Source organism: Gorilla gorilla, chromosome 8 (assembly GCF_029281585.2).
Source record: "Gorilla gorilla gorilla isolate KB3781 chromosome 8, NHGRI_mGorGor1-v2.1_pri, whole genome shotgun sequence".
Taxonomy (NCBI): Eukaryota; Metazoa; Chordata; class Mammalia; order Primates; family Hominidae; genus Gorilla; species Gorilla gorilla.
Window position 1 is genome coordinate 69,492,882 of NC_073232.2, and position 18,078 is coordinate 69,510,959.

General features: G+C 43.5%; 1 protein-coding gene across 12 annotated transcripts in view; it reads left to right on the plus strand.

Moving 5' to 3' along the window:
- The window catches only part of LOC129525008 (arf-GAP with GTPase, ANK repeat and PH domain-containing protein 5-like), a 53,462-nt gene that overhangs the window by 15,359 nt on the left and 20,025 nt on the right, over positions 1-18,078 (plus strand). For 2 of the 12 annotated variants that reach the window (XM_055353086.2, XM_055353087.2), the window contains 4 exons: positions 636-702; positions 8,866-8,958; positions 9,280-16,586; positions 16,956-17,024. In XM_055353086.2, coding sequence (XP_055209061.2) covers positions 16,364-16,586; positions 16,956-17,024 — 292 coding nt within the window. In that variant the 5' untranslated portion in view covers positions 636-702; positions 8,866-8,958; positions 9,280-16,363. Of the gene's footprint in view, positions 1-635; positions 3,805-8,865; positions 8,959-9,279; positions 16,587-16,955; positions 17,025-18,078 lie in introns of all 12 variants that reach the window. The other 10 variants (XM_063710116.1, XM_063710113.1, XM_063710117.1 and 7 more) reach the window with 10 other exon arrangements.

Consider the following 18,078-nt stretch of genomic DNA (forward strand, 5'->3'; position numbering starts at 1 on the left):
ATCCAGCTTTGTTGTAGATGCAGTGTGATTATTACATGTTGATAAGGTGTGAATTGGAGATGGGATCCAAAAATACTGTACTTATTGTAATTTTTAAGCTAATTGTAGATTTGGTGGTGAATATTTTACTACTGCAAAATGAAAACAGCATTTCATCAGAAATTGTTTTATGGTCTTTCAAGCATTTTATTTTATGTCTTTGGTGCTTTTTGCCCGTGAAGTATCTCTTTTGTGTGTTTGTGTGTATGTGTACTGATTTGCTGTAAATTTCACAGTGCTCATTGTCAGGGATCATCAGAATCAGGCCTAGGCAGAGAGCTGAGCAGTACTCTCAGTATGTCTCTGTGTCCTGGTTGCCACGTATCTCTGTTGTTTATTTATAAATTGGAGAACTCTGATGTGTAACAAAGGTTGGATAGATCAGAGACAATTGGAAGATGAATCCTATACTCTATTGTCACCTCTTCTTTTTCTATTCACACATGTCAGATGGAGACATGCGTGTTGTAAATTATTTTGTCAGAATGAAAGCCTGGCAGATTAAATGATTTCTTCTCTTTTTGCTGTACTTGATATCGATCTCTTGTTCATTTCTTGATAATATGTTTGGTTATTTTTGTTTTCGTTGCTTTTAGTGTCAGAGATGGCTTTGGATTCCCCGTTCTGTGTGCTCCTGTCTGGCTCCTGAACCCAGCTGGAGAGGTGTGTCAATCCCAACTGGTGAAGTACTGAGAGGAAGCTACCCAAAAGGCAGCAAGGTGTTAATAAGTGTACCTCTGACATTTTAACCACCTCTGACTTTTCCATGGAATGGACAAGTAGTAGTCTCTGTCAGAGCTATGTTTTAAAGGAAAAACAGAAACTTGAGGTCGTAAACTGTTTATTAATTTATGCTGTTATTTTGTGTTTACTCAACTCATTTGTATTGACGTGTAAATTAGTAATTTATGAACTACTATTCATCAATTCATTGCCTACATGTCCGCAAACAAGTTTTCTTCTTAATAAAGAATCCGGTGGCTGGGCACAGTGGTTCACACCTGTAATCTCAGCATGTTGGGAGGGCAAGGCAGGAGGATTCCTTGAGGCCAAGAGTTCAAGACCTGCCTGGGCAACATAGCAAGATTTCATCTCTACAAAAAAATGAAAACATTGGCTGGGCATGGTGGCTCATTCCTATAGTTCAGGCTACTCAGGAGCCTGAGGTAGGAGGATCACTTGAACCCAGGAGTTTGAGGCTGCAGTGAGCTATGATCCTAACACTGCTCTCCAGCCTGGGTGACACACCAAGAGACCATCTCTTCAAAAAAGGAATCTAGGGGCATCAGTGTGTGCACACAGCATGGCTTGTGAATGCGGAAGTGCCTGTGTGCATAGTTGTGCTCAAGAATGTGTTGGTAATTATATCTTCTCAGCATGAAAAAAAGTTGTTTGTTTTTTTTTGAGATGGAGTCTTGCTCTGTCACCAGACTGGAGTGCAGTAGCGCTATCTCGGCTCACTGCAACCTCTGCCTCCCGGGTTCAAGTGGTTCTCCTGCCTCAGCCTCCTGAGTAGCTGGGACTACAGGCACATGCCACCACTCCTGGATAATTTTTTGTATTTTAGTAGATATGGGGTTTCACCATGTGGGCCAGGATGCTCTTGATCCCCTGACCTCGTGATCGGCCCACCCAGGCCTCCCAAAATGCTGGGATTACAGGTATGAGCCACCGTGCCTGGCCTGAAGTTCACGTTTATAAAGATCTCTCTACGTCTTAGATTTGATTCTTCCTTTAAATATTTTTCTCATTGACATTTGAAAGCACCTGACCTTATATAAAGTGAAGAATTTCATAACTCCATAAAAGGAGAATTATGACATCATCTACTATTTATTTCTCTTGTCTCATAAATCTAAACCTGCTTATTTTTGTATACTGTCACACTGTGTATTCCCTGCATTGAATGCCTTTCTATTGACATTGTCTGTAAAAATTGTGGGAAGTTTTCTGCACTCTAAATTTTCTGTTATGGGGATTAAATATCCAGTATCCATGGTTTTCCAAGTCTTACGTCAGAAAGGGTAAATACAGCCCTCACAGCAGCCTGTTGTTTGTCCCGCAATTGTGTTTCCATCACATTACACAAAGCCTCTTTGTCTTCGTGGTTGTACCCTGCTAATAAGTTTTTTTTAAATTATGTAATGTGTGTATATACAAATACCTATATGTATGTGTGTACACATACAGCTGATATCTACTGAGATTATGTATGCATGAACTATAGAATTAACTTGTAATTTTAAGAAAATAAATTATTTTGTAAAGATAAATCTCATGTTTAAGAAGGGGAATTACAATTGAATCATTTAGGGATGCCTCAGCCTAAACATAATATGGAAAAAGCCATAACCAAAAGTCATTTTAGAGTACTGCTAGGTTACTCAACCTATCATCACATTTAATTAAAATGTCAGTTTGAACCATGGCCAGTCGATTTTCGTTAATATGTTATTTAAATCAACTTGTGAAGTCTTCATTTTAGATATAGAATTTGTGTTAATGAACTGGAAAATAACATTCTATTGCTTGGAAGATGTGTTAAAGCCTAAATACTTATGACTTTGTAAAAGAAGAAAATCAGCTGGTGATCAGTTGGCATTAGTATATAAGGATGTACTCATATTTGATAATAGCCATTTTTTTCTAACTAGAGTAAGGGAGTTGGGAATGGGAGGCAGAAACAGGGACACAGATATATAAAAAATCATAGACAAAACTGTATTGCGTTCTGAGTATGGTTCTGTGATCCATGGTTCAGTTTGAGAGGTTCCTGTGTCCCTTATGAGAAGGGACAGGAAAGCCAGGAGGACAGGAGTATGTTTGGGCCTGTGCCTGTGCTTCCACCACAGAAGTCAGCAGCTCTACCTTTCTCTTTTCTCCTCTTTATCTAATAATTGTTTCCTCTTCAAATTTGGGAAATGAGCTTAATCAAAGATTTGTTGTGTTTTTTGTTTGTTTGTTTTTGAAATGTGGCCTCAGTGTGTTTGCCCAGCCTGATCTTAAACTCCTGGGCTCAAGTGATCCTCCCTCTCAGCGTCCTGTGTAGCTGGGACTACAGGCATGTGCCACCACACCCAGCTAAGTTAATGCTAATGTGTAGTTTATCTGATTCAGTTTTGAAGGGTAGGATATATATAGATAGTTATGTTGTGTGTGTGGTGGGGGGGTAGTGTGTGTGTGTGTGTGTGTGTGTGTATATATTTATATATTACTAGTCCATTGCTGCTACAACAAACTACCAGTATGTCAGGGCATAAAACAAATTTATTACACTCCTGTATGTCAGAGTGTGATGTGGATCTCACTGGGCTAAAATCTAGGTGGTAGAAAGGCTACCTTCATCTCTAGAGGCTCTAGGGGATCTTTTTTCTTGCCTTTTCCACATTCTGGAGTCTGCCTGCATTTTTTGGCTTTGGGCTCTTCTCCACTCTCACCATTAGCAACCTTGCATCCCATGGGCCCTTCTTCTATGGCCACATGTCTCTGTGGCTCTTTCCTTCCCCCTTCTCTTCCACTGTTAAGGACTCATGTGCTTACTTAGTCCTGAATGGAGACACCGTCATCATCCACATGAGCCCACTGTCCTAATCCATACAGGCTGCTACAAGGAAATGCATTAGACCAGGTAGCTTATAAATAACAGAACTTTGTTTCTCACAGTCCTGGAGGCTGAGAAGTGCAAGATCAAGGTGCCGGCAGTCTTGGTGTCTGGTGAAGGCCTGCTTTCTCATAGAGGCTTCCTTCTTGCTGTGTCTTCACATGGTGGGAGGAACAAACAAGCTCCCTTGTGCCTTTAATAAGGTGCTAATCCCAGTCATGAGGGCAGAGTCTCCCGTAAGGCTTAACCTCCTAATACCATCACCTTGAGGGTTAGGATTTTAACACATGAACATTGACGGAACACAACGTTCATTCCATAGCACCAGGGTAGTCTCCTCATGTCAAGGTCTTTACCTGAATCACATGCATGATGTACCGTTTTCATGTAAGGTTCTAGGAATCTGTGGACATCTTTGGGGGGCCATTATTTTGCCAATCACATATTACATATATTTTAATATTCTAGACTAGTATGAAAACAATGCTACTTCCATTGCTTTATATATGTATATATATACACATTGTCTAATGCTATAATTAGAAAAAGGTTGTAGACACAAATATACCCATTTAAAAAAAAATTTTTTTTTGCTATTTTACTTCATACTGCCAACTCCTTTTTCCTGAAACTGCTTCAACTCTGGAATTCTTTTTTGCTATTAGTTTTATTTTATTGAAATATTCATGAATGAGCATACACTTGTATATGGATTTAAAATTCACAGTAATGTTCTCATGAATTCATCTGTGAATAACATTTTATAGACAAAATGTCTGCACTAGGACAAGAGAAAGATCTATAATTCCTTTGTTCTAAGGTACCACCATTCATTGTTATTATTTTAAAATATGAGTGTTGACTGATGTTAAAACACAAAATGGGGCTGGGAGTGGTGGCTCCCACCTGTAATCCCAACACTTTGGGAGACCGAGGTGGGCGGATCACCTGAGGTCAGGAGTTTGAGAACAGCCTGGCCAACATGGTGAAACCCTGTCTCTACTAAAAATACAAAAATTAGCTGGGCATGTGTTGCGCGCCCATAATCTTAGCTACCCAGGAGACTGAGTCAGGAAAATCGCTGGAACCTGGGAGGCGGAGGCTGCAGTGAGCCGATATCATAACAGTGCACTCCAGCCTGGGTGACAGAGCGAGACTCTGTTCTTCCCCCAACCCCAAAAAAAAACACAAAAAGGGATAATTGGCCGGGCACAGTGGCTCACGCCTGTAATCCCAGCACTTTGGGAGGCCGAGGTGGATGGAACACCTGAGACCGGGAGTTTGAGACCAGCCTGACCAACATGGAAAAAACCCATCTCTACTAAAAATACAAAAAGTAGCCGGGCATGGTGGCACATGCCCGTAATCCCAACTACTCGGGAGGCTGAGGCAGGAGAATTGCTTGACTCTGGGAGGTAGAGGTTGCTGTGAGCCAAGATCGCACCATTGCACTCTAGCCTGGGCAATAACAGCAAAACTCCGTCTCAAAAAAAAAAAAAAAAAAAAATTTATAACTGGGCAGTGGAATTGAAAATCATTTTAAAAAATATCCAAAATACCTAAGGAACTTGTATAAATAAATAGGAAAAAAAAAGAGAAAAACATCAAGAAGCCCACAAAAAAGCAGATTTGTAAATGCGCAATGGATTTAAATAGACATTTAGCCATAGAAGGCATCCAGTTGGTGAAAAGGCATATGGAAAGGTGCTCAGCATCACTGATTATCAGGAAAATGAAAATGAAAACCGCCACGAGTGGTTTAGACCATAGCAGCATGCATGAAAGTTTTCAGACCTCCTGTTGTTGGGAGTGGCTGAGGAGATTGGGGAGCTTCTGTCTGAGTTGGAAGAGTGGAGTCTCAACAAGAACCAGTGTTTTCTGGACATGTGTGGGCCCTGGAGTGTGCATGGCTGGATGCCTTGTCTACCTGTGCCTTACAGAGTGACACCATTGTGGTGTGGTCGATCAGAGGGGCAGGAGGCTTTCAGAGGGAGTGGGAAGTGGTGGGGCTTGGTTTGTTTGCCCATGGATGACAGCAAAAGTGAGTTGGCTTCCCAAGAACTTTTACCAGTAGCCTGTTTTGCTACAATTCTAGACCCAGACTGGGGTCCCAAGGCATCATAGCCCACAGCTTCTTAGCAAGTGCATGTTCAGTTGGATCCCCCAGCTCAGCCTGGGTCATCCCCACCTTCTGCCTCTTGGGCCATACATAGCTCAGCTCTGTACTGAGCCATCATCCCATGGTGAGCAAGACCCCATTCTTGGTCTTCAGTCTCTTTCCCTGCAGCATGCAATCAAGGTGGTGGCTGGAAGGGGCCAAGGAGCCACATGTCACAGTGCCCTGCTGCCTGAACAAGGACCAGAGGCCTGTGGAACACATGGCTCTCAGATTTCTCCCATTTGATGACTCATCAGCTGCCCCCACATGGCTTTCTAGCTCACAGCAGATCTAGCCTTTTCTGAGCAGTGAAGATGGGATGTTTTATGGTCATTTTCCCTGGTGTGCAGAGCCCAAGTGGAGTTCTTCAGCACACCCTACACCATCCCCTCACTAACACCCCCACCTGTCCAGTCTTACCTGCCTTCATATCAAAAGCACTCAGTTAACCCAGAGGGCTTCAGCCCTGCCCTGCCTGACTTTCTAGGAAACCCCTCTCTTCACCCACCCTAATCAGACACTGTCTGAAGGTTCCCCCTCATCATTTTAAAGGGAAGAGAAATTTTTCTGACACAGAGGTTCTGGTGAAGTGGCCAGCTCCCACATCACAGGGTGATGGTGGTTTGGACTGGACCAGGATCAGACAGTGCTGTCCTGGGGCTGGCCATCTGATAAGGGGCTCCAGAAAGGGCAGTGGTGGACCCCTGGGAGGCTTTCTGCTCTCCTGATCACAGGTTTTTAGTGAGAGGACCTATTGGCCACTAGGGTGTCTGCGGGTGTGTGTGTGTGTGTGTGTGTATGTGTGTGTGTGTGTGTGTGTGTGATGTGTGTTTACTTGGAGTGACTTCTTTCAGCATGAAGCCCACTGTTTTGCTGAATGTGTCTCACTGTTTCCTGAAACTCAGTACATTCAGCTGGCTTAAGGGTCCTGGGGCCTCGCTGTGTCATATTTGCACAAGCCTAGTGTCTGTGCAGACTGTACACTGGAGTTCAGTTGTAAGACCCTTTTGATCCCTTATTCTGTTCCTGTAATGGAAAAGGCATTTCACTCAATGGAATAGAAACCCAGATCTAATGGAGAGATGTTCTAATCTGCCATACACTGGGGCAGTGGCCAGTGATTTGGACTTTGTGGCACAGATGGAAATTTCCAGGTTCTCTAGGTGGTAGACAGAGGCCTCACTTTTTAAGAAACTCCCCCACTCCACCCCTGCCAATGAGGACGTTGCTTAGAGGTATTTCTATCAGTGTTGAGTAGAAGAGATCATTTCTTGATGTTGAATTTCAGGTAAGGATGCCAGCTTCTGCATATCAGGGTGGTGATGTTTGGGCTGCGACAGGTCTTGACAGCAGTCTGAAAGGGGGCTCAAGGAAGTAGCTGTGAAAGGCCCCTGGGATGTTTTCTGCTCCCCTTTCTGCAAATCCCCTGGAGGGTGATCCTGTTAGTCACTACGGGGTGTGTGTGTGTGTGTGTGTGTGTGTGTGTGTTCATCACTTGTTGCTTGGGGGTGGGAAGAGACAACAACAACCTACAGAATCCATAGTTCTCAGTTCATCTCCCATCCTAGTCCAATCATGGCCTAACATCCTTAGCTACCGATCGCAGAGGAGACTCTGCGCATTTGTGTTCATGTGGCCTTGGATGTTGGCAGATTCAGATTGGTGCCCCAGGCATCTGTGCCTGTAACTGCAGTTTCAGCGGGCTCAGGACCAGGCTAAAGGGCCTCCAAGCTTCCTCCAGTTTCCTGGTGCATGCATGTGCAATATGCTCCCCTGGCCTGGGTCTTTCCTGCCGCTTCTTGCCAGTTGGGTCAGAACTAGCTTATTAACCAGTTTTTTTTTCTGAGCTTTAATCGAACTGGCTCCAACCAGTTGGAGACTTGAAAAGGGCTACATGATAGTTATAGATTTTTAAAGATATGTTATTATTTTAGAGTAGATTTGAGTGTACAGCAAAATGGAGTGCAGAGTCCAGAGATCTCATATGCCCTCAATTCCTGTACACTCTCGGGTCACTCCACCAACAACCTCCTACACCAGAGCCACTTTGAAACATTAGAAAATATATTTGAGCATTCAGAAATGTATAAACTAGGCAGCCCCAGACTGCAAGCAGCTCAGAGGTCCAACAGAGAGGCTTAGGGAGGGTGGGGGAAGAATTTTATATGGTGAATGTGGAAGAAAAAGAAAATACTTGATTGGGTAAAGTGGAGCAGTGGCCTCATTTGGAACATTACAGTGGAAGGTCTCTAGTTAGATGTTAGTTGGTGGTTTCTGATTGGTTAAGCTTAAGTTTCCTTTTATTATTTACACTGAGTCAAGTTTTGGTTTATTTAAGGAGGAATTGAGTGCACTGCCGCCACCTCAGCCTCATGGCCACCTGTTTATTTGATTATTTTTAACAGAGAAGATCCTTTTAAAAATATCTGTTACCCTGGCTGGAGTGCAGTGACGTGATCACGGCTCACTGCAGCCACAACCTTCCAGCTTAAGTAATCCTCCCACCTCAGTGCTCCCTACCCTGAGTAGCTGGGACTACAGGCATGTGCCACCACACCACCATGCTAGGCTAATGGTTTGTATTTGTTTGAGAGATGCAGTTTCCCTAAGTTGCTTAGGCTTCTTTTGAACTCTTAGACTCAAATAATCTGCCTGCATTGGCCTCCCTTAGTGCTGGAATTACAGGCCATCTAAATCTTTTATCTCAGATTTGCCTTGTGACAAAAGGAGGGGTACTTTTTCTGACATGATGAGGCCGAGAAAGGTGAGGTGGGTGCATCCTGTGCATATGATTTTCTCAGGTGATGGGAATATGGTCGGCTCTTGCCTAATGGGATATATTTTCTCTTTGAATGATTTGGCAAGATATCAGATGAGAGAAGTTGAATAAATGTTAGAAGAACATAGAAAAAATAGATTATACACATTGGGTTTCTGAAGAAATGATGTCATTGGAGAAACAAAACTTTTATTGATTTCTGGAAACATTTAGGGCCAATTTTTTGTGTAAGTAATTTGAATTTATGATGATATCTCTGACCACTTTTTGATATTTTTTCTGGTTCAGGTGAGTGGTGTCATTGAGCAAACACAAAGTCGGGCTCATCCAAGGATGAGATTTTGCCAGAGAAAGGACGAGCAGCAAGTCAGGGAGCTTAAGGTAATTATGAGAAAGTGACTATCTAAAATTGCTTAGGTAGAAGGAGACAGATTGGATTTTTGTATGTTTGGTATTTGGGATAAGAGGGATGTGGGTGTGTACTTGACATGGGTTGTTTATTCTCTCTCTCTCTCTTTTTTTTTTTTTTTGAGAGGGAGTCTCACTCTGTCGCCCAGGCTGGAGTGCTGTGGCACAGTCTTGGCTCACTGCAACCTCTGCCTCCCGGGTTCAAGGGATTCTCCTGCCTCAGCCTCCCGAGTAGCTGGGATTACAGGCGCCTGCCACCACGCCCGGCTAATTTTTGTGATTTTTTTTTTTTAGTGGAGACGAGGTTTCACTATGTAGGCGAAGCTGGTCTCGAACTCCTGACCTCAGATGATCCACCCACCTCAGCCTCCCAAAGTGCTGGGATTACAGGCGTGAGCCACCGCGCCTGGCCTGTTTATTCTCTTAAGAGAGAAAATGAGGGGATTAATGGACTGTAGTTCTGGACAAGGTGGAAAACTCTTAAAGTGGAAGTACTGCGGCAAGTGCTCTGACGGCTAGGATGGTGCAGTCAGTCCCTTCACCCAGAAATCAGTAGAATGTTAGCAGTTCAGACTCAAACCTTGTGAAAAACAGGTGGTGGAAAGGAAATCCCTCACAGCAACTGGCATCATAATCAAGACAATGTTTGCAGAATAAATGGAGTTACCTGCTTTCAGCCCCAGGTCGTAGCTATTGTCTGCCCTGCTGATATGTGATAATAATTTGTGATCCTGTTGTCTTAAAATGGGGTCACTCATCTCCAGTAGAATTAAGTCCACAGTGAAGTTGTCCCCCCATCCCCAAAGAGATAAACATATATGAATGAACTCACGTGATAACAACTACTGCTGCCTGGGATCATGAGAGACCTGAACTGAACTGATAGGAAGTGAAAGGTGGCTGAGATAATGAGAATAGACCCATCTGCAGAGGATCATAAAACCAGCAAAGACAAGATCTTGTCTAAGATGCCTTCACAAACTTTGTCCATGAGAACTCTTAAGGATTTCACCAGACCTGTTGGCTGCTGCTGTGATCTCTGCCCAAGAGGAGCCTCTGACCAACATCCAAAGGGCTTCTGGACCCACTGGACTCCTGGAGGTACATTGGTCTCCTGATCCATGGCTGTGGTTTTTTACTCCCTTTATCACTGCCTGTGTGTAGAATGATAATTGCATAATTGATAGTGTGAAGACCTCTTGATAAATGGTAAATCTGAGCATATGTATTTGGCTGACATGTCATTATGAAACCTCACAGCTTCAGTCAGTGTCAACGCAGCTAGGGAGCATGTACCTAATGCACATATCACTGGGCATAGTCTACAGGCACCTAATAACTCAGGTACCTTAACAGTCACTAATGAGTGTCTCTCCAAGGACTAAACAATGGAAGACTGTAGAAGATGCTATTCATTAAGATATCTCAAGAATATGGAAGACTATTATTCGCTTCTCATGGGACAGGACTTTATAGGGCACCTGAAAAAACTCCCATGAAAAATCACTTTTACAAAATGTTAAGTTATGATATCCAAGATGAAACCAATGAGTCACAACATTCACATAATACACTGTACAACCCTGATCTCTTGACTGTCATCAAATGTTTCTTACCTCTAAACCAAAGTTTCATTTTATAATTTAATTTTTCTCATTTTTTCTGTTCTCTTAGCTTAAGAAAAGATCATTACAAACTTTTTGTAAGTTTTTCATATATGCTTGCAAAGGGTTATAAAACTTTATTGTGATTATTCTTGCTTTAAGCTGAAACTTCCCTAATCTTTCTTTAGAGATTGTGGCATAGCATGTTAGTTTCTTTTCCATATCCAACTGTTTTCTGTAATGAATACAGAAATACGGGCACTATTTTGTAACTTTAAATAGACATCATCTCAAGTCTACAAGAATTATCCAAAATGGTATTTAATGACATTTCTAGGTCTTCAGACACTATTAATGCAGATTGTAGCCTCTAGGTCCTGAAGATTTTACTAGATACTGGTTACTGAAACTGAGCTTTCTTGAATTATTTTTCCTTCCACTGTGGTTTCCCGCATTTCAACATATCACCTATTTTTGTCCTCAAACATTACTTAAATTTTTTCCACAGAATTAAATTAAATATGAATCATCCCTCCTCTGATTTTTGAAATGACCCTTTGCTTCCTATGATAATGATTCTTCTGGTCCGTTTTGTAGTTATATGTTAGAGTTTGTAAATAGTCACACATTTTGCAACTGCATATAATTTTCTTATTATTTTTTCCTCTTCCTCTAAAACTGCTGTTATTTCTTTTAACTTTTTGTGGGAAAAATTAAACCCATCTTTCACTTTGTTGATATACTTATTTATAATTGAACTCCTTGATTTTTGCTCGAATTGCTTTTCAAGTTACCCACTTTTAGGGAAGACATTATTTGGGTTTTGTTTAGTGTATCAGGCTTTTTTTAGTTAGTTGTATCAAGAAGTGTAGACTTTTCTATACATAATATCCTTTTTCCCACAGTAGTTTTTTTTTTTTTTTAAGTCTAGCCGGGTGCAGTGGCTCATGCCTGTAATCCCAGACTTTGGGAGGCCGAGGCGGGTGGATCACGAAGTCAAGAGATGGAGACCATCCTGGCTAACACGTTGAAACCCCGTCTTTACTAAAAATACAAAAAATTAGCTGGACATGGTAACGGGTGCCTGTAGTCCCAGCTAATCAGGAGGCTGAGGCAGGAGAATGGCATGAACCCAGGAGGCAGAGGTTGCAGTGAGCCGAGATCGTGCCACTGCACTCCAGCCTGGGTGATAGAGCAAGACTCCATCTCAAAAAAAAAAAAAAAAAAAAATTCAGTTAAAATAAAGGTAATCAAAAGATGTTTTCCTAAACCTTTCGTTTACCAGAAATATCTCTAGTGTCACATGGTCCTTTCTCCCTTCTTGCTTTTGTAGGAGTCCAAAGCTAATCTGTCCCTGATCCGGATTGCACGCACCTGTGCCTTTTGGGGCCCTTCTGCATTAGTTCTTCCTTCTCTTCTAACCTCAAAAATGTGTTTTCTCTGTTGGCTCTTTCCCTTTAACATAGAAGTATACTCACGCTTTTGTTGAATCTTGAAATAAAAGGCTTCCTTTACCACATATCTCCCTTTAATACTACATCTCTCTTCTCAGCCAAATACTTGGGAAGAGAAGCCCTGAGTTTGTGTCATTGTTTTCTCACCTCCAGTTGACTACTTTGCCCACTGCCTGACATCCAGCTCGCTCACACACACACACAAGCCCAATCACTAAGTTGCCATAGCTAATTTGTAGCTTTCCTGCCCTCCTGGCAAAATTTGACTCTGCATTGGGATAATACATGTCGAGTACCTATTGAACAGGCACTGTGCTAGGTGCTGCTGTTATAGATATGAAAAGAAGGCATCATCTCCTTTCTAACAACTCACAGGAGCAGCCATTCCTGATTCATACACATGTCTTGACTCCCAGTGCTCACTTTTGCAAGCTTCACTTAATGCCGTGTAAATCACCCTATTCTCCAGGTCTTCTTTCTTCCCAGTTCTCCTTACTATACACAACTTCTCAAGGCAGTCACCTCCACACCCATGGCTTCAATTGCTTTCTCCATTCTCTGAGAACAATAGAATTTTAAATGGTTTTATTTCATGTATTAGCTTTATTTTATACAAGGTGCCTCACTTGCTGTAACCATAGATTCAAAGTTGCTCCATGAAAGTAATAAATGAAAAATGGTGATTTTTTAGCATGTAAATTTTAGGAAATTTCCCCAGTTACGCTTAATGGCTTGATTTAGTGTGTATGTTATTTTCGAAAACATATGTTGGGATGTCACAAATGGACTTAGCCTACAGAGATTTATATTCAACTTTTGACCAGAGAGTTCCATTTTAATGTGACACTCAGAGTAAAAAACTATCTTTTCCTCCTTACCCGTTTCTCTTCCTACATTCTCGGCCAGGAGGAAGGCACTGCTACATACCCAGTCTTCCCCAGCAGAGCCTGAGCAGCTCTGTTTTCCATCTACTTCCCCTCTTCTTTCACATCTCATGACCAAGCGCTTCCTATTCTGTCTCCCAAATGATCACAGACTTTTTCCTCCATTTTTGTCACTGCCACTGCCCTTAGCATTACTCTGCCTTTAGAGAAAGTCTCTTAATTGGTTTGGTTGCTTCCTTCAGTCCTTATACAGACCACTACACACACATCTGACAGAGACTTTTCACCTTTTCATGGTTCAATGACTGAAATTCCCAGAATAAAATTAAAACCACCCCAGCATCAAATTTGAGGTCAAATAGAGGTGGGTTTGTATCCCAGGTTCATATACTGTCCAGCAGTTTGGTCTCAGAAAACTGACCTCCTTAAGCCTTTGTTTGTGTATCTGCCTACACTCATTGAGAGTTGGGACTATTTCACACATACAATGCCTGGCATGTAGAAGGGACTTAATTAATGTTGAAAGAAAGGGAGGCATTTTAAAATCCACATCAAAAAAATGTCGCTCTGTTCGGGAGTGGTGGCTCACGCCTGCAATCCCAGCACTTTGGGAGGCCAAGGCAGGTGGATCACCTGAGGTCAGGAGTTCGAGATCAACCTGAACAACATGGTGAAACCCCATCTCTACTAAAAATACAAACATTAGCTGAGCATGGGGGTGGGCTCCTGTAATCCCAGCTACTTGGGAGGCTTAGGCACTTGAATGAGAATCACCTGGATCCAGGAGATGGAGGTTGCAGTGAGCAACGATTGTGCCACTGCCTGGGCAACAGAGTGAGACTCTGTCTCAAAAAAAATGAAAAAAAATTCTTTTAAAAATATACTAATCTGGCTGGGCATGGTGGCTCATGCCTGTAGTCCTAGCACTTTGGGACACTGAGGCAGGCCTGACCAACGTGCAGAAACCCCATCTCTACTAAAAATACAAAATTAGCTGGGCATGATGGCGCATGCCTGCAATCCCAACTACTTAGGAGGCTGAGGCAGGAGAATAGCTTGAGCCCGGGAGGCGGAGGTTGCAGTGAGCCAAGATCACGCCATTGCACTCCAGCCTGGGCAACAAGAGCGAAACTCCGTCTCAAAACAAACAAACAAAAAAAAATAGTGTTCAGCAAGGTTGAAGCATAAAACGTTAATAGCCAGCATCATTTATCAATTGTATTTCTATACATCTGCAAGACACAATCTGAAAATGAAATTAGAGAAACAATTTCACTGGGCAACAAGAGCAAAACTTCATCTCAAAATAATAATAATAATAGTAATAATAATAATAATCTACAATGTCATTTCCCATCCAAGCTTGACTTCTACCTTTACTTTCTGATATGGTTTTGCCATGCCCCCACCCAAATCTCATCATGAATTATAATCGCCATAATCCTGATGTGTCGAGGGAGGGGCCTAGGGGGAGGTGATTGGATCACGGGGGCAGTTATCCTCATGCTGTTCTTGTGATATTCAGTAAGTCCTCATGAGATCTTATAGGGTTTTGTTTTGTTTTGTTTTTTGGGACGGAGTCTTGCTCTGTTGTCCAGGCAGGAGTGCCATGGCACGATCTTGGCTCACTGCAGTCTCTGCCTCTTCAGTTCCCGTGATTCTCCTGCCTCAGCCTCCTGAGTAGCTGGGATTACAGGTATGCACCATCACACCCAGCTAATTTTTGTATTTTTAGTAGAGACAGAATTTCACTACATTATCTAGGCTGGTCTCAAACTCCTGACCTCAGTTGATCCACCTGCCTTGGCCTCCCAAAGTACTAGGGTTACAAGTGTGAGCCACCATGCCCAGCTGAGATCTGATGGTGTTATACATGTTTGACAGTTGCTCCTTCACATGTTCCCACTCTCTGTGCGGCCACCATGTAAGTCGGACCTGCCCTTCTGCCATGATTGTAAGTTTCCTGAAGGACTTCCCCTTCTGCCATGATTGTGAGTTTCCTGAGGCCTCCCCAGCCATGTGAAACTGAGTCAATTAAACCTCTTTCCTTTAAAAATTACCCAACCTCAGGTATTTCTTTATATCAGTGTGAAAACAGACTGCTATACTTTCTGATAATCATGCATAAGCAATTGGGGAATTCAGACTACCTGGGATCAAACTGTGGCCCCACCCTTAGCAGTCATGTGACCTTGAGGAGGTTACTTACCTTCTCTGTCTCAACAACTGCTGTAAAATCTGTAACATGGGATTGTTTCTGAGGGTTAAATGAGCATAGCACAGTGGGGACACTGTCAGGCACACACTACTTGCCAGATGTCGAGTATTCATCTTTATTGAAATAGGACTGTGGTAAGCCACTTTATGGCTCTCGATTTTGTATGAGAAAATCATGCTTAGTGCCTTGTTAATAAAAGAAAGAAAACCTGAAAGTCCCTGCCATGGAAGGAAGAAATAGCGGGGAGAAAAGGGAGTTGGTAAGTTTCAGCATTTCAGAGCTTGGAGGGACAAGTTAGGTTTCTATTTTATGGAGAAGGAGGTGGAGGCAGGATGGGTCCTAAGGTGTCATTCAAGACACACAGCCATAACTCTTTATTGAGAGCAGAGCTAGGGCCCCAGGGATTGCTGTGGTCAAGTTGCGGACAAAAATGACCACTCATTGGAAGACAGGAGAGGAGTATTTAGTTACAAAAGCAGTCAACAATTCAGGTGTATCTATATTCAGTCAGCAAATAAAAGTTGTTCAACTTGATTGCTAATGGGACCCACTCTACTGAGGCTTTGTATAGAACTCATAGAGGAAGATGGCTTCAAGTAATGAACTACCCTGTGCTTTTCTTAGGACTAAAATCTCAGGAAGCTGGTGATGAATGAAAACCTTAGTCCCACTGGCACTGCACGAGGGGCCAGGAGAGCAGCAGCATCATAAGCCACAGGGTGGGGCAGCCAAGGCAGGGGCATTCTGAGCTGTTGGGGAGGGGTGGCAGGCAGGGTGGGGCACTGTGAGCTGTCGGGGAGGGCACTGTGAAGTGTGGGGTGGGGCATTGTGTGCCACATGCCTGGGCTCCCACCTGGGCCAGTGGGCTTCAGTCTGTAGGTGACTACAGAAGGAGGAGGAGCTCCGTCTGTTCTCTCTTCAGGCAGTTGTTGTGTCTCTCAGCGCTTGTTGGGTTCACAACCTATTAAATAAGCCGGCTGGTCTTCACCCTCCCAGACAAGTCAACTCAGGGGAGGCGGCAGGGTGCGGGCCTTGGCCCGCAGCCCTAGCCGGGGCCGGGGCCAGGGCTGGTGCCCGGGGCCGCGCTGTGAGGTGGGCAGGCGAGGAGCTGGAAGACCATCTCTGCAAGTGCAGCATAGCCTCGGCCTAGGACAGCGGGAGTGCGTGGCCAAAGCTGTGAGCAGAGGCACAGGTGGTGGCAGACAGTAGAGGCGCCCCATGGGGAACATACTGACCTGTCGTGTGCACCCTAGCGTCAGCCTCGAGTTTGACCAGCAGCAGCGGTCGGTGTGTCCCTCTGAATCTGAGATCTATGAGGCAGGAGCTGGGGACAGGATGGCAGGAGCGCCCATGGCTGCTGCTGTACAGCCTGCTGAGGTGACTGTTGAAGTTGGTGAGGACCTCCACATGCACCACATTCGTGACCGGGAGATGCCTGAAGGTAAGGAGGTGATAGGTGCCATCTACCCTCGGCTTGCCTCTGGCTGCTGCTGTCCCCAAGGTTCCCTTTGAGGCATCCCCCACTTCGAGCTCCTTTCTGCTTGTAGCCAGCTTTCCCGGGGGCTGGCCAGGAACAAAAGCTGGCTCTGCCTTGAATTCCCACCCCTTAGTCTTTCCCCACCGAGTCCAGTCAGTTTCTTTTCACCTCCCCTCCCAATCGCCCAGTTCTTGCTCTCTCATCTCATTCTCCCAGGCTGGCAGGGGACCATTTATTTATGGCTCTTGTCAAATAAGCAGCAGTTGAATAAATGAGTTGATAAATTTTTATAAATGATTACATCTTTTTTCTTTTCTCCCTCTATACATATAGCTTTGGAGTTTAACCTTTCTGCCAATCCAGAGTCAAGCACAATATTCCAGAGGAACTCTCAAACCGATGGTGAGACAACAGTGTCTGTAGCTCTGTTTATTATCCTGTGGGACTTTGTTTAGGCTTCTTTGAGCTATTCTCTTCCTTTTCTCAATAAAAACTCAAATATCCCAACTTTTCAGTACCCATCTTATTTTTTCTTTGTACCTATCCAGATGGTACCTAAGTGAAGGAACCAGGTAAGTGCCTAATTGTTTCCTTTGTTAAAGTAGCCAAATCTCAGGACAGTTCCTATTCAAATATTTGGGGATTTCTTATTTAAAATCAGAATGGAAGTTGCCACGGGAGAGGCTATATAGTATTCTTAATGGGCTGCTTTAAGTCACCTTGATAGAAGCTGCTTAGTTTCTTCTAACTGTAATTTGAACACAGAAGGAAAAAGAAAAAAGGAGAGTGCTTAAAATAATTGTGAAAGGTGTGAAATGTCACAGCTGGGGCTGCAGAAAAATGGTTGTGTGTGTGTGTTTGGGGTTTCTCAAAGGAGTTTACCTATGAGGCTCTGATTACTTTAAAATTCTTACTTTAACAGAAAATGTGTCTCCAGATTTATTCTGGTGACTTAACAGACTTTATTTACCTCCTTGTTCTAAAAGAGAGGTGGGGATTGGTTCATGGTCAAAACTTTCAAAAGACATGAAACGTCAATGTAGACTTTTAATGTGTAATATAAAGATTGCAGGTTAAAATGTCAGACCTTCCCTGTAAGAGCGTTTGTTGCCGTGGCTCCCCCTTTGTCCCTTCCCCTCCTGACAATAGCATCTTGTTCAAAGATAAGAAAGTTACAGTTTTGGCTGGGCTTGGTGGCTCACGCCTGTAATCCCAGCACTTTGGGAGGCCATGGCAGGCGGATCACCTGAGGTCAGGAGTTCGAGACCAGCCTGGCCAACATGGTGAAACGCTGTCTCTACTAAAAAAAAAATACAAAAATTAGCTGGGCGTAGTGGCGCATGACTGTAGTTCCAGCTACTCACAAGGCTGAGGCAGGAGAATTGCTTGGACCTGGGAGGTGGAGGTTGCAGTGAGCAGAGATCACGCCAATGCACTCCAGCCTGGGTGACAGAGC